The 23,745-nt window shown below is 29.2% G+C and overlaps 1 protein-coding gene across 9 annotated transcripts in view; it reads left to right on the plus strand.

Moving 5' to 3' along the window:
* The window catches only part of LOC105834548 (cholecystokinin receptor), a 65,880-nt gene that overhangs the window by 7,862 nt on the left and 34,273 nt on the right, over window positions 1-23,745 (plus strand). For all 9 annotated transcript variants that reach the window (XR_004962463.1, XR_004962462.1, XR_004962461.1 and 6 more), the window contains 2 exons: window positions 4,619-5,396; window positions 17,019-17,133. Coding sequence is in view for 6 of the 9 variants with exons in the window: in XM_036283918.1 (XP_036139811.1) it covers window positions 5,085-5,396; window positions 17,019-17,133 (427 nt within the window). In the remaining 3 variants the exon portion in view is untranslated. The remainder of the gene's footprint in view (window positions 1-4,618; window positions 5,397-17,018; window positions 17,134-23,745) is intronic.

Below are 23,745 nucleotides of genomic sequence, written 5' to 3' on the forward strand. Positions count from 1 at the left end.
AAAATTACATTTTTAATAAACCGCAACAAACGTATTTGTTGAACACCTTTTATTTAAATTGTGGCCAACGTATTTAGAAAACTGACTTTGTACAGAACAGTATTTATTGTTGGAAAAACATGCGCGTACAACTTGACATATAACTAGATGGTTAATTAATACACGAGCACTCACTAAACTGGCATAACATATGATATTTGATTTAAGGTTTTCGCACTGCAAGAAAATCTGAAATATGTGCGTAATTTATGATAAATTATATATATTATAGTATTGCAAGATTAATCTTTAATCTAGTAATTAATTATAATAATAATTGTAATAATAACATACTTGTAAGATAATCTACATGACGTATCATTTTTATAGTTACTTTAATATATACCTATACGTACAATATTTTATATAGCACATACATTCCATATTTTTATCTCAATGCTTCATTTAAGTTTTTTATCTGCATTTTTTTGTATCTGCATATATTAATTTTGCCAGAGCTTATTTCATTTTCAAAGAGATAAAAAAAATTCATTTAAATCATACTGATAGCATCATATAACTTTGCAGTACATCAAAGAAACATACGACATTCAATTTCGCAAACAAGAACGAAATGTTCAAAGTGTGTCAAGAACGATTAGAGTTGACTGTATCAGATTCTCTCCTATTGTCGACATTTAAAAGCCAAACAGATAAAGCGCATAGGGTATTTAGCTTGGGTTTAAGAGGTAAACAAGTGAAATGCCTAGCAAACTGATTCTAATGGATTTTCCTGTAATGAAAGGATCTGGTAATCACATTAAATTCCAATATTATTTAAGCCATCTCACATCTGCTTGTAAAACTGAGTCCTACAATACTTTTTCGACTATATTTCTTATAACAAGTTAGTCTATATAAATAAAAAAAATCATCCTTGATTCGTATTATATTTTTCACTTTTCGAATCTCTATAGTGATAATGTGTTTTAGTATAATGATATTATAATTATTGTAATTATTAAAATAAAAATCACAATATAATTTTTTTTTAATAAGGACAGTAATTTATTTATTTGTCTTATGTCATAAGCATTTTTTTGTTTTTTCAATTTAAACTATAATAACATGGATCTACAATATTTGGATCATAAAAATTTTTTAATAATTATAGCTGAATCCACCGTTCAAATTTAGGTATCACGTCACAATTTTGAGAAAAATGGCGTTAAATAAACAAAAGACTACGATTTTCAGAGTTGTCATGACATTGTAGCAAATTTTGTTTCTAAACAATTATAAATTGAATATTAAACCGATGTGTAATTGATATAATTATGAAAAAATGTTTTTGGATTAAAGCGGATCTTAGTGTTTAATAAAATTTCAGTATCATTTATTAACTCTGTATAAAACTGTAAAGAACTCATTGCGAAAGGCATAACTCAGCAAAGGTAATATTTTTTGCAATAAGTTCTTTTTACAGTTTTTTTAAGATGGTTATAGCGGCGTAATCAAATTAATGATCAATTTAATTTGAAATATTAATTCTAGCTTCAGTCTATAATTGTGTTTCAAGTCCGACAATCTGCGTACGCAATTATATAGAACTGAAAAAATATATTTAATAATTGATTGATTTTATTAAGCACCAAGATACTTTTACTTTGATAGGAAATAAGATTTTCTTCTCGCCATTTTTTTCTAAATTTCATTAATACCTTGCGACGATATTAACTTTTACCTTTAAAATGCACTTCAGTTCGTTTAAATTTTACTTTCGAGATGCAGCAATTTAGAGATAGCTTCTTTCACAGTTAGTAGTATATACTATCCGACAAAATTTGATCTTTCTTTGTATTACGAGTGCACATAGTCATTTCCTCAGACTTTTGTCTACTAAACACGAATCCATTGTCCAAGTTTAACTACCACATCACACTTTTGAGAAAGAGGTCAAAAACGAGAACTGTCGTCGATGTTTGTGATGACCTTTAAACAACATATTCATATTCAACAGATAGAAATATACTGAAAATGACTATTCATATTCGATACAAAGAAAGGTCAAATTTTATCGGACAGCGTGTGTTATATGAGAAAAGAATTATCTCTTCAAATTGTTGCATTTTAAAAACAAAAAATTATATTGAAATGTAAAACAAAGTGCATTTTAAAGCTAAAAATTGATACATTTGTGATATTAACCTTCCTTTTCTCTAGCGTATAAAGCGAACGCTCAATTTACATTTAATTTTTTTTTTAATTGCATAGAAGTGGCATAAAAGTTAATATTAAAACTTCCTGACTTTTTTACTTTTTAATAATCTTCGAGATTATATTTTTATAGTTATTTTCTCAATTTTGTTTAGTTTTTGTTGAAGCTTTTGAAAATGTTTGTTAACGAATGTCTATCTAAGCGCATTACTTATGGTAAGAGCAAATACATGACTCACACGGTTGCCAAACCTCACTGATTTATTATGACTACGTTTACACGTTGTCCATTAATTTGGTTTAGTAAGTAACGTAGTTCCGTAGTTATAAATACTGATCTAAAATATTGTATAAACATTAGTTAATCCGATTTAGTGATATAAAACCAGATTTAACTAACGTTCAGACATTTTACTTTAATAGTTATAACTACGATTGTTACTAAACCTGATTAATAAGTGACGTGTAAATATAGTCTGTAAATCAATGTACCGGTGTTTTATTATTTTCCCTTACAAGATTGTGCTGATTCAATACAGACTGAGACTTAATTTATTATTTTTATTTTTCTTTTTTATTTCTTTTTTTTCTTAATAATCATCTTCATGCGATCTGAAAGATCTGTGTAGCAGCATCGCACTAAACAGTGACACATACATATGACAGGCGCGGCGCGACGCTCATACAAGAACACCAGCGTTCGTTGGTCAAACAAGAGTTTAACAAAATTTAGAAAAACAATTTGCTGCTCGTGCTACAACGTCATAAAAATTTTAAAAATCGTTTTTTGCTTCTTTAATGTTAATTCTCTCAAAATTGTGATGTGACAGTCAAATTTGGGCAATAAATTTGGAGATTTATATTTAGTAAGCAAAGATACATTGAAAATAGCTACAAATGTTAAAAAAATTTTTATAATCCAAATTTTGTAGACTTGTATAATTAAACACAATAGTAAAGTCCAGAAAGAAAATTTTGGCTAAGATATCATATGCATTTTTCTATGTTGTTTCTATTTTAACTTTTCTAATAAAAATGGGTAATACGTAAGGAAATTTTCATATATAAAAAATGTTTCTCAACTACACGTCATGAATTCCTATGGTTAGTATAGTAAAGCATGCGTGTCACGATCGTAATGATTCCCTTCCCTCGACGAATGTGCTTCATCGACTGGCACTACTAGTAATATGGTGGAAAATTACGCGAGTGAGAAAACGAGTTACCCGCGATAAACACCATATTTCTTATGTTCTACGGAAAAAGAAGCTGGGATAGTGGACGCGAAAGAACAATGGCATAAAGGGCACAAAGACCAGATAACATAAAAGTTTTTTATTAAAAGACCGCAGTCTAAGTTGCTAAACGTAAAAAAAACTCTAAAAAGTAAAGTGTAAAAGAAAGTAAATAAATCAAAACTCATAATTGCATTAAGTATAGAAATGCATTAAGTGTAGCTGTTATGCTTTTAACATATTTCCCTTTTTACGCGCAAAGTTAGAAACAGTTGGATTCAGATGTTATAACTCTTCAACGTCATTAAAACATTTTAGTGCAAATAATAATTAATAATTAAAATTAATTAAATAAACTTTATATATCTATATTTGTATATTTGTGTTTTGTATATGCGTATGTTTACACGTACATTTTGCACTGAAAATACGAACGACACATGAATAATAGGAATCGTGATTAACACAAATGGAAACGTGTCGGATGCAATAATACCCGTGCTTTCTAATAACATGGGACGTACATGATCTATTTGGAAAAGTATGTCAGGAAGAGAAAGAGAGAGAAAGAGAGAAAGAGAGAGAGTTGATAATATGTTAGATACATATCAATAACAAATTAAAGAGCACGTATATTTGTGACTTATTACTTCAATAATTTTTAAACAAAAAATTAAGATGTAAATAAGATTAATGGATTTACACGTATCTAATAAAATAATGAATCATCATTATTTAAAAATCAAAATGTTTAAGAGTGTTAGTAGATTTTTTATATATGTATATACAAAATTAAAAAAATTCAATTTTTTAATTACTCAGAATAAATAATCATATATAAAGTACATTTTTCAAAGTAAATAGTTTTTATTTTTTCATCACATGACGTAAATATGTCTGTTTTCTTCTGTTTAAATTGCTATATTTAAAAATAAATAGAATGTGAAAGAGAGAGAGAGAGAGAGAGAGAGAGAGAGAGAGAGAGAGAGAGAGAGAAAGCTATAAAGGTTTCCAATTCTGTGTGCGTGCGCGCGCGCACGCATGTGTGTGTGTGTGTGTTTGTAGACTGTTAAATGTTTAAAATCACTTGTAGATTTGTTATTCAAACACATATAAATTTCCATTGCATTACATTATTCACAAAATTATTACGTAAAGTTTAATAATATGTTTTCTTTTCTTTGCAGATAATCACCAATAGATAATTGCAAGTTTCAGAAGACCAAATTAAATTACAACCACTGCAGATGCGAACAATAAAAATCACTAATATGTTTTCAATTTACTTTAAGCTGCAAGCTTTTAATATTGCTCAAAAGAATACTGCAATAATTGATTATCGCTCAAAAATCTGATGAGAAAATTTTTGATGAAACGCAACAGAATTGTGGAAAAAGCCACGAAGCGTGAGGCTGTACTGCAAACATGTAAAAAGTGCTGTGAACTCTATCGTACCACTGTTTTTGAATCACAATTCTAAATGTGAGAGAACTAGCAAGCGGTAAACAAAACATTCACGGGGGCAGTGATAATAGTTCGATTAAGTATCTCAGAGCGATGTAACGTTCGCTGTATCATAGTACTTCCGTCAGCGTGGGTGCATGTGTCAACGAGGAAGGAAAAGAGAGATCGAAGCGCACGAGTGACAAGAAAATGTCGATTCAGGGGCGCAACCTGTCCGATAACCCCGTTTCAACAGAATATTTCGATGCTCCGAAGGTCGATGATGACTCGCCGATCGTTACTGGCCTTCCTCAGTTTTCCACCGTCACTTCCGAAATTGCCAACGTAACCTCGCTAGTCATCCCGCAATCATCGGGCCAGGACAGTCTCCTGGAGAATCTTATTATACCGCTGTACGGTACAATCTTCTTCCTCTCTATCGTTGGGAATTCTTTAGTGCTCATCACCTTGGCGAGAAATAAACGGATGCGCACGGTGACAAATGTTTATCTGTTGAATCTGGTAAGTCTCTGTGCTCTACTTAACTCCTGTTAGATGAAGAATAGCCGTCCTCCACAAATAGTGGTCAGCGCATTAATCATCCGGCTTTTCATGGGATATATATCGTATAACGGTATATGAGACGGTACATACCGTACTGATATACCATTAAAAAAAGTTATAATAATAGAACGCATATGAACAAAAAAGGGAGAAGCTATAAATTTAAATTTTTTCTCTTTTACGATATGAAATATTTAATATTAACAGATTAATTTTAAACATTTTAAAATAATTTAATATAATCAAGTGTCTTCTGCAATTTATTTTCTGATAAGAAATATGCGATGTACGCATTGCTTTTTTCTAATTAAGAAAATCTTTATGCGTGGATACTATAGGATGCACCCTTGTAATGACGTATTTTAGGAAAAAATTTAAATATTGCCTTTTATTCATGAATATGTATAACGCCATTATTTAAAATTCAAATAACATGACATATTCCGTCGATGCAGACAACATTGCAGAAATTGTTCATAGAAGATTTTGCAAATTGGCTTTCATATTTTGCACATAATAGTATTGGATAGCAACGTGCGGTAACATGGCTCAAATAGCGATTATCCTGACGCCACTGCTGACAACATGCGATAGCGTTGAATTTATCTGTAATTAATCTTAATTGAATCTACTTGAGATGAACAAATCCTGATGAAATCTTTCATATTTGTTTACAAATAGTATTTTTATTAAAATTCAGTCGTCTAACTTTTAACGCAGGGTACGTCGTGTTAAAAATTTATGATAAACGGACAATACACAATAAAAAAGCTTGTGTTAAATTTAATTTAACAGATGTCGCCTGTTTCAAACAGTCCACAGAAATGTTTATGTTAATTTAACATATGTTAAATAACAACATAAATATTAAGTTATATTTTAACATAAAAATAAAAGTAAATTTTATAATTTGACATAATTTTTTTGTAGCAATTTAATTTAGAAAATTATATCAAACTAACACATATAACATGTTACTTTAATAATATTATAATATTAATGTAACATGTATTACAAGATTACATTGAGAAATAATAGTCGTTCTTACATTACATTACATCTTATATTACAGAATAAACTCAACATTTTTTTGTCAATTTCAACAGATATATTTTGTCACTAATAATAAGAAACATATTTATTCTTTAAAATTAAAAATACGTGCACATTGTAATACTTTTCTACCTTTTTCAATTCTAATAACTTAACACTTTACTTAAATTAACACAACAGTAATATGTTAAAGTAACAAGCAAATGTGTTCAAATTTAACATAAAAGTTTGGCCATACTTCCAAAAACGACATACCTCCGATTTTTTTGAAACTGTGTATTCTTACGTATTTTGGCGCGCTGATTACGAATATGATAGTAAAAATTGGCGCAAATTCGATTTTTATGACGGAAACCATAAAAAAATCATAAAATCACGATTTTTCCATTTATTTCCATAAATAATGGAAATTTCAAAAAATACTTCAAATAAAAGTTGTAAATCTCATCGAAATACATATTTCGTGTTCTATTGATTTTTGTCATAAAAACAATAGTTAAAAAAAACGGCGTTAAATGTTCAAAACTTCATATAACTCATCCAATACTAATCAACCGACACTTCTTCGCTGGGGCCACACACACACACACACCCACACGCACGCACGCACCCACGCACGCACAGGGGAATGCAAGAGAGGCTTCGCCCCCCTCCCGCATCTACCCCGCCGATAGGGGTATCCTAGAAAGTCGCAAAAACATGCAGGCGAAGGAGGGGCTTTGTCGCAACCCTGTCTGTTATTAACTAAAATTAACTAATAAAACTCGAATTGTGTTAGATGAGTTTTATGAAGTTTTGAACGTTTGATGTCGTTCCACGAGTTTTAGCAAAGACGGATTTTAAAGTAAATACAAAATGTTTTATTACTGTGTATATTATTAAATATTTTATTTGCTTAATAATATAATAAGTATTAAATGCAAAGATCTATACATATATTCCTTAAGTTTATAATTATTTTTTAAAATTAATATTTAAAATTAGAATATTTAAATTATTTAATGTAAATTTTCTTGCAATTTACATGGCACATATACAGTATATCGAAAAGATACAAAAACAAAGCGTTATACTTTAGAAAAGCACATATTTATATAAATTTATTTCCCTGATTATGTCACATCTCGACTATTTCTGACATAGTAATTTTTCATCCTTCAATAATTGCCGCGTAGCTAATGCATTATTTAAAAATAATGTGCAAGCTTTCCGTCTATAGATTTAGCCGAACAATTTTTCAAATCAGATACGAGGTAAAATATAACATTGCGTGTCTGCTCAATGAAATATTTCTTGCAACTTTTACGATGTCTCGTGCAGGTTTCTGTGCGAGCAAAAATACCCGCTGGCTTGCGCGTGAGTTAATAAATAAAAACAGAGGATGATAAGAGAGGCAACGAGACCAGGAGATTCAAGGGTCTGCAATGTCCTACGCGCATCTGTTTGCCGAACCATTTTTGCATATTTCGTGCGCCAGGGAAAAACTGCCAACAGCACTTTTTTTCGGCTGCACCAGCTGCTAGTGATTCGTCACGCATGCATTGTCATCATTCTTTCAGAACGAAGAAAAATGTCGGTCACGTTCGCGAACGTCGGAGACCTGAGACCTTTTCTCGCTGTGTATTCAATATATGGCAAACAAACAAGTGTTCAATGACAAAGTGAGCTTTTAAAAGAATTTTTACTTTTACAGAGTTTAGTTTAATCAATTTTGCTAATTATGTAAAATCGCTGTGTAAGAAAATCTTCGACGTAAGCCAATTAAAAATTTAACCACATAATCAATCTTCAATCATTCATTAATACATTTACTTTAATGTCCGTGTGAATTTTTCAAAATACATTTTCAGTTCAGTCAATAATTCAATAGACATTTCTAAAAGTGTACTTTCTAAATATTTTTACATTTCGAAAAAATGATAAAAATATTCTAATACTCATAAAAATATTCTACGAACAAACAATACCTGATATACTAATAAAAGAATATAAAGGAAGTACAAAACAATAGAATATATTGTATTTTATCGGTAAATAAAAATCCGTATGTAGTTAAAATTACTGTATAACCTTTAACCTTGATATATTTTATTTCCCTATCCGATTCAACGATAGACTCTCGATATGCTTGTTTACGAGGCTTGTTCGCCCATGCGCAGAATATAAAAATATAATCAAACATTCTAGACGATTTTTTTTTAGAAACACTATACGTTGAAATTGTTTCCGCAGAAATATATGAGTTTTTGAATATTTATATTAAACAGAAAATTCTAGTGGCGCTCACGAATTGCAAAAGCACAAAAAAGGGAGAGCACACCCAAATAATGCAAATATTATTTACAAATATTTAGAATGCAACGGCGAAAATATTGAAGCTGATAAATAGGGCTCAGTTATTTTTTTGTCATTTTTGCTCATTTCCATATCAAAGTATCCAATATGCACCTCGCGATGAAAAGATTTTTCAACACCCTTCTGGCTTTAACACGTAAGAATTTATGTTTACATAGTTAAAAAATTATCACTGCTGTATAAAAAATATTCATGAGTAAAGGTAATAACAATTTAAAATATTTATTAATAACAATAATAATATAAAACAAGTTGTAATATAATAATAAATACAAGTAGTAATATAATAATTGTACGACTAAGAATTATTATTCAAATAGATATTCAGGTAGATATTTTATTCAATGTTTTTGTTAAATTTTGTTACGATCGAACAAAGATCTGCTGATCATTGTTTTTGATATATGAAGATTGAAGAGCAAATTGATCCCTGCCGATGTGCCATCTTTCGAAAACATCAGCGATTCTACGAATATCAACTTAGATGTTCTGGAGTTGCTCTGGCGACGTACATGCCTGAGAGTCGCTCTCAGAGTTTTCAAATATTGTAAAGTGCAATAAAGTCTAGTGTTACGTTTCAAAACTGAATCGCTTGTTAGCGAGTAAGCCTTTCCACGTTTGTGAATGCCGTGTAAGCGAACCAGTAATGAATGCAACAATATCAAAATTTATTACATATCTATGGATCAAAATTATAAATATAATATCATATCTATTCACGTAACAAATATTTGAAATATTTTTGTATGCGTTTATATTTAAAAAAAAACAAAATTGTTCAAATTTGGACAATAATGAACACATACACAAATTTAAAATGCAATTATTTTAACGAATTTATAAGTATTAAACATTAATCACAGTTATTATTAGATTGAATTGTAAAATGACAGGAATGATTGAAAGATGAATATAATATAAACTTTACTTTATTATTTTAAAATACATTCAACATACCTTTAAATATAGTAAAAAGAAGTAACTTTTCGTCTTCTGCTTTAAACCTTTAGAAAACGATATTGATGCAACCCCATAAATGTAGGAGTTGTATGGGTTCTTTTACATAAATGTTATTAATACAAAGCCATTCACCGTGGAAGTAAAGAAAGTTGGCAATAACTGTCGTATCATTAATAAGTCTCGTCACCGTAACGCATTTTGAATGAGAACAGGATAACTCAAGTCTTTTCTAAAGCGAGACTTGGAAAATAAAAAGAATCTTTAGGAAACAAAGAAAGACATTTATATGAATCCTGTCCGTATCCGAGATTTTATACAATTATGCATACAAATTCTGAATTCTTGTAATGTAAAAAAAACAGATCTGTTGAACCTTTTGCAAAAAAATTCTAATCTTAAATTAATAAAAAATATATAATAAATTTATAGATAAAATTTGATAGTAAAAATTTTCGACACCTAATTTTTTTTGTTACTCCGAGATTATCTCATTATAACAATACATTAACAATATAGTAACAGTAATTCATACAATTTATAAGAACTCATGTGTAATTTATAAATAAAGTACAAATTGCTTGTTGTAATTTTTATTCTAACGTTATTTAAGTAGATTCTATTTACACTTAATAGTATTTTTATTGTAATTATTATGTTTTAATATTAAATGGATGATGAAAAGTATGCCGCTTTGTTGATATTTAATCAAATATTCATTACCATAAAACCTCGCAATTTTATTCTGTTTAGATTTCATAACGGTACTATGCAGTCTTATTAAAAAACATTTTTTTTAATATTGGAAAAAAACATTATAAATTAATGTAAAACATTAAATAAATTTTACCATATAGTGTAAAGTTATAAAATATTAATAAAACAAGTAAATCTTGATATAATTTTATACGCTAGCATACTGCGGAATAAAAATACGCTAGTAATTTAATTAATTTATGATACTAATCAGCATAGTATAATTTCTTTTAAATATATAGTATTAAACTTTCATACTCAGCACTATCGTCTTAAAACAAAATTTGCATCATAGCAAAATCCTTTCGCGATTCTGCTTATGTAATGTATATATTTCCCAAATATCCTATTTCTCGTTTTGTATTTCCGCAATCTTCCTTCAACAGGGTTTCATCGTAGTGATAAGCGTCTTAAAAGAAACTTCAGCTTGGCGCCGAAAAGCTTTTCCGGAAATGTAGTCAATAAATATCAACTATATGAGTTCGCTGTATTCGTGAACAACGAAAATTATATTATCGATACTGATCCACCGTGTAATATTCTTGCAAATAAATAAAATTGGGCAAATAAATTTGATTTAGTTCCCTTGAAATAGAAAAAACCATCTAATTTTATATATTTATTTCGTATGCGATTTATCATATGGATGACTCAGCGATATATTATTGTTTGTTATATATACAAAATACTTTGTATAGTTTGTAACATGTAAAAGATAGCGTACACGATAAAACGATTCTCTGGTTTCGGTTGTATATTTCTGGTATCATAAAACAAAAACCTAAAAGCTAATACGTAAACATTGCAGAATGTAAATTTAAACGCAAATATTTTGACAATCTTTGCACGCCACTTATTCGTTGCCCGTGTTTTCTTAATTGAAAGAGTTAACGTGTAAGAGTTTAGAATATCATAATTTGTGACTTAAACTAGACTAAAAAGCTTGCGTAATACGGACCGTCGGCCGTGAATGGCACTGTCGATCTAAATTCGTCGTCACGGTGGCCTTTTGTTTTCTATTACATGTTACACTACACACCAAGCACGGACTCCTCAAATCCTAAGAGATTAATATGCCAAATCATCATCATAAATGGCATATAGTGTGATTGAATCTAATATAGTACCGTATATATGCAAGAATTTTTTTATTCAATGAATAAAAAGTTTCGTGCAAATTGGTTCGTAATGGCAAATATTTTTTTCAGTACGCTATTCATATGGCAAAATGTCAAAGTTTAAATTGCTTAAATCCTACGTTAGTGTTCCTATCAATCAAAACTGATCGATGCCATGTTCTAACTCAATACTATTCATCTGGCTCGCTTTCAACTTCCTATTTGTTCAATATACCCGAGACCACTAAATCACTATATCGCAATTATTTTTATAACGCAATTTTTATAACCGTAACAATTTGAGAGACTACCCACGCATTTCTCTTATCATACTTGTAGAGGTATATCGATTTATTTAAAATTTTATTTTTTCACTCTCAATGGATTCACATCTAAACATTTATATTTATCTGAAACGATATTGTTTAGAATTTTTTACGTAAAATGTAAAAAATTAGATTGTGTAGAGACTCAAAAACGTAACAAATAAAAGTTAAGCATTGGTGTCTATTATTGAAAGTTAAAAGCTGATTTTTAGTCAGATTGTATAGCCTACAAATTTACATCATTAAAAAAAAGAAATCCGACACATGAGCCAATTTAATCTATCTCACTTCATCGATTTCACCGTTGCTGATGAAGTAAAGGCTCTGTCTCTGACAGAAGGTCGGCAATTGAAAGGGCCGAAAAAACTATTTCGCGTGTAGAGTCAGTTAACAATTAACTGCCAAAGGTGACAAGTGTATGACATTTCCACCATTGTGTTCATCGTAACGAAAACGGAAAGTAATTGGAATAAAATTGAAAAATAACTTCTGTAGGATTTATATAAACAAGAGAGATGTTATTTGCAACGGTTACTACAAAGTTACAAATTTTCTGTGTATCTATACAATATATACAAGATAATATGTGCATGTATATATGTATATATGCATACATACATATATATATTCTATCTGTGTGTGTTTGCGCGCGCGCACGCTGATAACATTATTCGGGGAGAATAAAACTTTATCTTAAAAGAAGCTTGTGATTGCATTTTTTTAGGAAAAAAATTCTCCTTAAGAAGAAAACGGAGTTTCGCGAACAAAAGATAAGCGCAATGAAATATTCTTCACAGACGTAATGCGAATCTTGTCGATAAACGGAAAACTAGGATAATCCCACATTTTGTGTTCATTCTAATGTGCTAACAAATTTTAGATACATGTTTCTGCTCCAGTAATTATTGACTGATATAATGACTTCCCTAATGTAACACAGAATAATCCTATTTATTCATGCAACAAGCATGTTTGATATATATTTATTCTTAGATAAATTGTTCGTATGTTTTTCTGACATTAAAAAGGATTCTTCGGTAGTACATTTTAATAATTAATGTATAAATTTAAAAAATATTTAAAAGATATTTTTCTTGTAATTAAATTAATTTCGTTGCCTTGCATAATTTTAAAAACTTATTATTTATTTAATCATCTTGAATAAATGTATAATCTATAAGATAAAAAATATGCTATTCTGCTTTAAATATATTTATACTCTATTATTATCAAATTAATTGCGTATTTTCTATCATTATTAAAAATAATTATAATATTTGCATCTTATTCTTATTTTCTTCCCATTAATACAATAAATTTATATAAATACAAGAAATTAAATAATTTTAACTTTTAAATTTTAGGTAAATTTTCTTTATCTTTTATTTTAAAAAAAGAATAAATATACTTTTACTTCAAGTTAATTGAATTATCTTGAATAAGTCATTAAATTTTTTAAGATGATCTTTATTATAGCAGAAATTAAATAGACATCTAACAAGGAACTTTGAATGAACTCTTTGCTCGTAAAAAAATCTATATAAATGGTATTTTGCGGATGGAAAACACAAGTATGCACTCTGATTTCAATGCTGGAACGCTGTGTGTAAACTCTATGCTCTCACATTTCTTTTGCTTTACGACTGCGCCTGGTCCGATCAGAAATCCCGAAGCAGAGAAAGAGAGAATAAAACTTTATTTCCTTTTCGGGCAAATAATCCCAATTAGAATCATTTATTTTGTGATGAACTCAGGGAAAAGTAAATAGAACGAATAAATCAACTCTTCTTGCGTTGAACAAAATCAATTAACGCTGTCAGGTAGATTGAGTTTCAGCTCATTCATTTTACTACTATAGGGTATTCAATGTATGATTTTTAACAAAAATTTCTGCTCATTTAAAATAAAACTATAATCAATTAAAATGTAGAGTTAGATTTCATATGTAAATATAGATTTTTTAAACGTTCTTAAATTACGGGTATGTTAAAAATTAATTCTAAAATGCAGATTGTCCAAATATATGTTAATAAAATTAAAATTTACATTCATATAATTATAATTGTGGATCAGCTAAACTAAATAAAAAGTTAACGATAAATTGTAATTTTAATATAAAATTGCCGCCAATTTCAGAAAATAACTTCAATATTATTGTTAAGGAATTTTTTACATTTAAATCGATGTTTAATCCTCGGTACAAACATTCATTATTTTATAAATATATTAATACATATACAATATAGAGTAAATGTATGAGATATGAAAAAACAAATCTACAAAAGAGAAATCAAGATGTTGAATGTCGTACATTTCGCGTGACAATCCTTCGAATAGAGAGACGGAAGACTTGGATAAACCCGAAATAAAACTCTCAATTGTATGCAAGGCAAACCGAAAAGTTGTAACGCGTTGAGAAAAGTCTGCCATTTACGCTACGATACTTCAAGAACAAAAGAGCTATTCGTCCAATAAGACTTTTTTACTCTGATTTGCAATTATTTGCATTTTAAGTATATTAATACTGGTCAGTTTACATAACTTCTTTTACAAAATAAATATTCTTTGTAATATAGTAAATTAGAAAAAGGAGAGCTTGATATCACATCATTTTCAAATCTGTATGACATAAAAGAAAAACAAATTTTCTCTAATATATATTACAGCTAAAGATATTCAGGATGTTTGTAAAATTTTTACGCAAGTTTATAAAATTTCTCTCACTATCTCTCGCTTTAAAAGAAAACATAATTACGCGTTTACGTAAAATTATAAAATAATTGCGCCGCTTAAGCTTGTTACAAAATCACAATTTCTGTGTCACGACAAGTCTCCCTTGCGCGTTTAAACGCGTGCTGACTGTAATATGAAACAACAACTCGTGTTACGTAAACATAGACCGGATTATGACATCTGTGCTTATCATGCCAGTTTTGAGCCTATTTCTCACAGTTGTTTCCTGCATAAAGGGAGATAGCGTGACATTGATACAAGCCGTAATATTTATCACGATGAAATAACACTCTACGAGATACTCTCGACGAGATACTACTGTGTTTATCGACTTCGATTAACTAAACCATTCAATCCAATATAAACTATTGATGTATGTATCACTTTATCGTTGTAAATTTTTTAGACGTTGTAGATTTTTATCAGATAATTAATATTTCATATTAAATATTAGAATTTGCTCAGAAATGTTTTTCATAGTTATTAATAAATAAAAGCATGCATTTAAAAAAGTTAAATCGTATTTTAAAAAATATCTAATATAAATATAAATATTTAGTTGATTCCGTTAAGTTTAATATATCTTCCTTAATATGAACTAATAAATTAAAATGTATTGAATTTCTTAAATACCATATTTCATTGCAATTGAACATTAGATTTACCGTAAAAATATTTTTTTTAATTTTTAATATAAGTAAAAGTAGGCATTACGACAGTTAAGTTGTACTTTTAAAAATATTTAGTTAATTGTCTTCATTAAGTTCGCTTTTTAAAATAAACCATTAAAATTAAAATATATGATATGTATTTTAAATGATATATTGGCATCTTATGCAAAGATCAGAATTTATGAACGCGACTAAGAAGTTTAAATACAATCTTCAAACCAGAAATTTGTAATTGTTCCGTCTAAACGTGTTACGTTTGACTACTTGGAAACAGTTATTAAACTTGTGACTTTTCAACTTTCCGCCTGGTAGAATAGCCGAACCGCAAAATGCGTGGAATAAAAGTTTGGCGAAGCCATTAGTATAAAGCACACTCGTAGTAATAGTGCTTCGTATATATATCAATATTACTTCTATGGCTTTTGTTTTTTTTAATCCATTGATGCAATAAGAGAATCAAAAACGCTTATTGTGTATATATTTGTATGTTTAAAATTTTTTAATTGTACTAAATCATTATACCGTTGTTAAGAGAAATAATAGTAATGTTTAGATAAGTACTTATTTCAAACATGCTATTATTTTCTATTGGTGTGTATGTGTCTTTTTATACAAACTATATTTTTATTAAAATATTAATTTTTATTTCTTGTGCATTAAATGCAATTTTATATTACTTAAATACAATATCAGAAACATAGCTTACCAAATGCGCGAAATAAAGTTCGGTTAATGTAATTTAGTAAAGTAACTGCAGTATAATAATATCGTTGATCACAGCTTTGCAGCTATTACAGTTTGCACATTGGCAACAGTTTTTTTTTTGTTTCATTTCCTTATTTTATCTCTTCTTTGCCGATCTACTTACAGATATCTTTGTATTCTTAATCATCTATTTTAACTTCCTTTTACAAACTCACATGTGCAGCGATAAAGCAAAGATCTTCATTGTTGAAATTACACGTGGATGTCGAATAAAAGAAAAACAAGAATTTCCCTTTCTCCGCGCGCTTCTCAGGATCAGACGGGACTTTAGTTTAATTAAAAGTAGTCCATCTTGTTACGAGATAGAAAATGTTTTCTTTCAGAGAATGAAAATTATTTATCGCGTCACGTATTACACCAATTTCGTATACAGTAAACGTTTCATACAAACAAAAAAGATGAATGCATATGTATAATATGTAACATTCATTTAAAAATATACAAACAAATCACGAATCTTTCGACCACGAGTAAAATTAAAATTTTCCGGCATCCAATTTACTGTGTCGTTGAAAGCCACTTTCTTGTTTACTGATGATCGATCGACCTGGACTCGGAACCACTTTTATTTGTAGTCTAGTCGGAAAAGTGCACGAATGAAGAAACGATAAAGTCATTTATTTCCACGATACTTTGGTCTAAGATGTTTAAACATCTTCTACAGTAGCTCCTGTGCTTCATCAAAATAAAACCCAGAGAAATAAATTTTCTGATAAATTACTTGTGTTTATATCATCTTGCAATTGTCTGTTTACTATTTACTGTACGGTTTGAATCATTGATATTTCTTATTTTATGTAAATAAAAAATGGTAATTAACAATGTTATTGGGAACCTGTGTTTTAGGCTGTATCGGATCTTCTGCTCGGTGTGTTCTGCATGCCCTTCACTCTCTTGGGTCAAATTCTCAAGAATTTCGTTTTCGGTCTCACAATGTGCAAGCTGATCCCGTATTTTCAAGGTAAGCATCAGCTCACCATTTTCGGGGTAACATAAAAATTGGATATTATTGGAAATGAATGTTCAGTTTTTGTCACATCATCCCGTGTAATAACAGTGAAAGAAATTTTCGTGAATCCTTGTACGTACATGGTGCTGTGAAAATCGCGAAAAGAATATGTATTCCTTATTCCTTAAGATATCTTATTCTTCAAATTAAGATATAATAAATTTATTAAGTAAATAAAGTATTTATTTTAAGATATATCAACGGTTATTTCATTCCAACAATCTGTTAAAATAAAACTCAAAATTTTCTGCTTCAAAAAATATACTAAATCACTATTTTATTAATTTAAATGATATTGAAAAACATTGCATTTTTAACCTACCAATTTATTTTTTAATAAAAAAATTATTTTATCCAACATTTATACGTCATGCAGCATTAAAAAATATAAGGGTCTTTTGCAATTAACATAAACAAGTTTTCTTAATTATACGGTTTTTGCAAAAGCAATTTTTTACTTTAAATTTTTTGTTATAAATAAAATATTAAGTTTTTGTTAAAAAATGTATTAACTAAACAGCTTTTGCTGAAGCAACTAAAATGTTTTGCTAGCAAAGAATTCATTAAAGCAGTTACTACAACACATTTTCTAATATTTAGCTCTATTATAAAAAAATTTTAAGAAAAAGTAAAGAGCTTTTAACAAATTATTATAAAAGAATTATATGTGTACAATAAATTCTTCTTTTATTACCGTCGCTATAGAATTTTCTTTTAATTGTATTTAATTTTACACAAATTTATACACACATATATGTATATATATAATTTTCATTAATAAATCAAACATATTTACATAAGTTCGATTTATAAAAAAAATAAATTTTTATTCATTTTTACGTAAATATCTTTGTCATTTTCATTCACAATTAATTAAAATCTTAATTTTTACGTATATGTCATAATTTTAACAACATGGCATAATTATCAACATAAATATTGGTGTAATTACGATCATTTTCTCATAAAGAAAAATGCATATTCAAATGTAACATCGGTGAATCTATTTTATTTTTTATTTAAAAAAGTACAATGCTCCTTTTGTACCATATCATGTTTAATCAAATTTACAAAAGCGGTTAAAGCGTGTATAAAAAATATTTTTTAAAAATTTTACACACACACATACATACACACACACACACACACGTACATAAATAAACATAAAAAAATAATGATGATAAAAAACCAAACTAAATTTACGCTCATATAAATTAGTACGCAGAATAGACTACTATTCGTAGTTCGAGATAGTCTCACTCTGTGGTAATGATTGTATCGATCGTATGAACGAGACACGCCGATATCATGGAAATTGAATACATCTGCCATATCAGATAACAAATAAATTTCTGTATGTATCCCAATTTTCGATCAGTTTTCTGTGATTGGCTCATTTTCTTTCGTGATTGCTTTAATTTGCGGAAGTGACTGCGCAAGAAAAATCGAAAGATTCGCTCTCGTAATTTGTTTGCGCCTTTACCTTCCGTCTGTTTCTATTAAAGAGAGAGAAACATTGATATAGTGATATCGAGTACAAGACGTAAGTTAAGATGCTTTGCGCTGCGCATAATTTCTGTTTTATATCCTCGAATGTTTCATCAAACGTATTCAATATTCAATTACAAAACGCAATTACGCAAATAATTAAGGGACCGAACGCACTGTAAAATAAAGTATGTTCGGTAAGTCGATTTAATTTTTCTTTGTCCGAGCTATCTTTTACTAAATATAAATAATTAACTTTAATTTTTAAAAAGCTCTGTATTTTGCGAAAAAACAGCTTTTTTTTAAGTACACCACGTAGCAGAAAAAAATTGCATTTCTTTGATATTGTACATCTATGCACATACCTCTATGCATAATGTAACTTTTAAAGAATTTTTATGTAAATAAGAATTGAGTTATATGTAGATTAAGAGATTATAAGCATTTATTACATTCATTTGTCTCTTTCGCTTCAAATATCCATCGTGATCTAAATTCGTCTCTCGACGTTCACGGATACATAAATCTTCATCGACATAGAATTTCCGCTTGAAAATATGGCAGTGTACATAGGTACATGGTACTTTGATAAGTCAGTTGTCAAAGTACGCATAGTTCGAAGCTGTCACGGTAATCGCTTCTACTATATGCAATTTTAAGATCGCATATCGAAAAAGGAAAAGAGAGTAATGCTAGGTAAAAGCCGACACCATTAGAGAAACATTCTTGAAAGCGTCCTGAGTCTTTGTTACTCTTGACGACATGTAATAACATTTCTGCGTAATGGCATGGCACAATGATATTGTTCAATTTCATGTAGTTTCAAAATTTGCACAGTCTTGATAAGACTATTAACTTGGCTACTGTCATTGAGTGACATTTATTTAAACAATAATTTAACGATATTTATTTTAGTTATAAAGCATTTATAATATAGACTTTATAAACATAATCTAATTGTTAACTTAATAGGAAAGAAAGAATAAAAGCACACTATCAAATTCAATCTATAAGCTGCACGCCAAGTTTACACATAATAGCTTCCATAGTTAAATTATTTACACAAATGCAAGTCATTTGCTATTTATTAAGTAAATTATTATGTAAGTGTAATAAAATGTTTTTATTAAATTATTCATTATTTATTTTAATATGACTCATTACACTAACATGTTTTATTCTTAAAGCACTTATTATAAAGCATTTAGTCTTATTCTATCCTTTTTTGATGTATGTGTAATTGAAATCTGTTTAATGTTTCATAACATAAGCATGCGTGCTAAAGCTACTGGATAGATCTCTGATGTGACGATCAATCTGTTACCAACGCGATACTCAAAGAGCTTGTTGCTGTCAGGCGTGATATATTTACTAAGCGAACAGCAAATTACCATTGTGCGATGCATACACGAGTCACTGCAGTGATCTAATGCTAATTTTCTAAACTGATGTATGCAGTTCACACGTGAGTAAATACGTCTCTATTAAAACAATTTATGAGTTCTCTATGATAACATACTTGAATAAAATAATTAATTACAATAAGAAAAAAATAGTAAACAATTTAAATAAAACAATAAAACAATTTAAAAATATAATTTTTCTTCTGCGTAGGAAAAATGATTTCATTCATGATACTTGTCCTTTACGTTATATGATTAATATATTCGCACCAATCTTAGCACTAGTCATTCCCTTTAATAAAAGATAAGCATTAAAATATTGATTTACTTTTCATATAATTTAATCTTCGAAATATTACATTTAAAATTGATTATAAATAACGAAAAGTAATGACTTATATATTCTAGTACATAATCTAAAAAAAAAACATGTAACATGTAAATAAAATTAATAATTTGAAACTATTTTTCTTGTTTCCGAGATATAATTTTATTCATAACATCGTTTACGTTGTATAGTTAATATTACTTATTTGTTATCGCAACGACTAGAAATTTCTGTAATATTTGTAATTATATTTTGCATTGTAATTTTTGAGAATTCTGATGAAAATTAAATCCTGAATGTACAGCAATGATACTTTCATTATTTTTCTGTAATATCAGTAAAGCAAATCAAAAGCTATTTTTAAAAAGTAATATTACAAAATTTTAATAATACAAAACATTCAAACTAAAAAATTTTATGTTTTTAATTATGCTATTATATTTACACAAATCTCAGTATTAGTCATTTTCTTTTATATATAAAAAAGCATTAAAATGTTGATTTTGTATATAGTTCACTCTCCAAAGAATTTATATCTGAAACTGATATGAGATAACCGCTGTACGTGTATCGATTAAATATTTAAATATTTCCAGATATTGATTACAATAACAAATTGTTTTCGATTATTAGTTTATAATACATAATACGCGTATATTTTATTTATTTATATAATAAAGAGAGAAATTTTACGTACTTCCAAAAGTTTGCTTAAAAATATCCGTTTGTTTTTAGAGAAATTTTCAAAATTCTTTAATTGTGTGTATATTAAGAAAGAGAGATTTATATTTTTTCTCTATCAATACTTTGTATATTACATCAGATATCGATTATTAAATCTCGTTAAATATTACTTCTGCGTATTAAAGCCTGGCTAGGATATTGTGGAATTATGCTGTTCCACGAGAGTGACTAATGCGCGCCGACGGACTCGAAGTCGAATTCCCATCGCGGGGAAATATCGCCCCAAAAGAGACAATTCCGCCGTACGCATATCTGCTCATATTATAGCAGTCGTGGAATTTAAACGCACCACCGATGATCGTTCCCGCAAAAATCGCGCCTCGAATGTTCCCCGATAAAGGAAAACGATCGTGCGTACTTCGGCGATCGCGCGAACTTTTATTGCGCTCGTATTGAGGATCTCGGGGATATTCCTTCATGTGCATACAACGATTAAGTCTTGTCTTACGCTCTTAATACACCGATATTCAAACAGAGTTTAGGATTTAAGCAAAAGCTAAAGGATAATCCGATCGAATGTATTGTTTAAATTTCACTATTGCTTGAATTTCGTCAATGTTTTTCATCTGCCGCTTGCTTTTAACATCTTTCTTTTGATCTTTATTGGATTTTGAAACCATACGATACAATCGCATTTACGCAGCTGTAAAGCTGCATGTCGCAAATCGTAACTTTTTATACCAGTAGTACTATAACTCGAGTAGGTACAACGCGAACGTATTGGTTACATAAAAGAGAAAATCGAAACCATAAAGATTATCGTGTATCACTATTTTATTAAGAAATTTTATTGCTGTGAATTTTATGTTTTTTTTTTTCAATAAATTGACCACCAAGCGTGAAAATCATGGATTTTCGAGGATCTATAAATACACAGACACACACGTCCCGCGTATGTACGATAATCTTCTTCAAAAACCTGCCTTGAAATTGAAATCACAGGAACGTTTCTCGTCGCGTCGCAGATATTCCTTTTCTCAAGACATTTTTATTGTTACAGTATAAGCGCGGGATATAAACGGTTTTTTTTCCCCATTGTCGCGGATTATACGTAGTCGGCCGCGTCGCGGTACGACCCAAATTCGTAACATCTCGCTTCTCACTCGTATAAAACAAAAAGACTTTAACGCGGCAACCTTTTATACGAATAAAGCAACATAACTTACAGAAGCACAGTACAACGAAATCGTTCGTGAAGGATTTCCATATTGTACGTGTACTATTTTCAAGTAATGAGCAAAATTAAATTCCGTGCCGCAGCCGTATTAATTCGTACATTAATAACGTCGATTAATATGCGTCGGTGCAACACGAAATCCAAAGATCTTTATGCAAATTTTTGTAAGAACATATGATCGGCTTGACCGAAACGATCAGGTATTATTGTTTCAGATATAAGTTAATGCAATATTTGTTACATTAGTTAACTGTAAAAGTAACAATAATTTTCATTACTGTGCTCCGCTGTCGCGATAAAAGGAACATGTCCTCAGAAATGTTATCCCCCCCCCGTGCCCCTCCGGCAACGAATAAAATTATAATTTAAAATAACTTTGTCGCGCTGTGTGTTTTCTTTCCGACTTTAAAACGGAGGTGCGGCTTTGAACGGAACCAAAGCGGCAAAGGTCACAAGCGTAGGATGAATAGATGCACTTTCCGTTCATTTTGCCGTATGAAGGCTTACGATGAAGTATACTTATATAGAAAGAGCGGAAATTTATGGGACATATTGATACTCTAGAACGATGTTGAAAAGGTCCACGTCTTTCTCGATTTAGCCAGCTAGTATGTTCTTCGTCTTATATGGCGTATGTGTTTTCCCGCAATTTATATCAATAAGGACAAAAGTGACGGGAGATTTTAGCTTCTTGCGATATATCAATGAAACTAACAAATTTATACGTGAATTTATGCGAGATACAAATAATACTCTAAAAATTTTAAAGCAAGATACATGTAACTATTAACATAACATTAGATACTTATAAATACTATAAAACTTTTATTTAATTTTAAAAAATAAATGAGACGTGGAATTCAAAGAACGGTTTCGTTAAAGATTAAAAATTCATGTTCGTAAATTTTTAGTACTTTAAAAGAATCCAAAAAGACTAGCTTTACTTCCATTTAAAGTAGATAATCCATAAAGAAGGGTTCTTTCTTAAAAGAATTTTTAGTATGCATTTTAAAATGCCAGAAATACCAGTTTTACTTCCATTTAAAGTAGATGATCCATAAAGAAGGACTCATCCGTAGAACAATGTAATAAGGTAACTGATTACAACGAGTATATTAATTTTGTTAACTTTTCGACTGTCCTCTGTGCGAATTATCTTTCGGACAAATACCTCACATCCTCTGGTTTTTTAAAATGCATAATTTATCTTTTGTCATAATTAAAGTAAATTAACACACAATATGTAGTTATGCCTTTGTTTGTCTACCTTTTTACAAGTCACCGTGAAAACTTTTTCTTAATTTAATAGTGTATAAAGTAGAAAATAAAAAATAATTTTTCATAAAATTCCAAAATAATTAAAAATGTTGTAATTGTAAAGAAGCAGTGAAAAAAATGAACACGTGAAAAGAATGTTTGCATTA

Source organism: Monomorium pharaonis, chromosome 3, assembly GCF_013373865.1.
Source record: "Monomorium pharaonis isolate MP-MQ-018 chromosome 3, ASM1337386v2, whole genome shotgun sequence".
Lineage (NCBI taxonomy): Eukaryota > Metazoa > Arthropoda > Insecta > Hymenoptera > Formicidae > Monomorium > Monomorium pharaonis.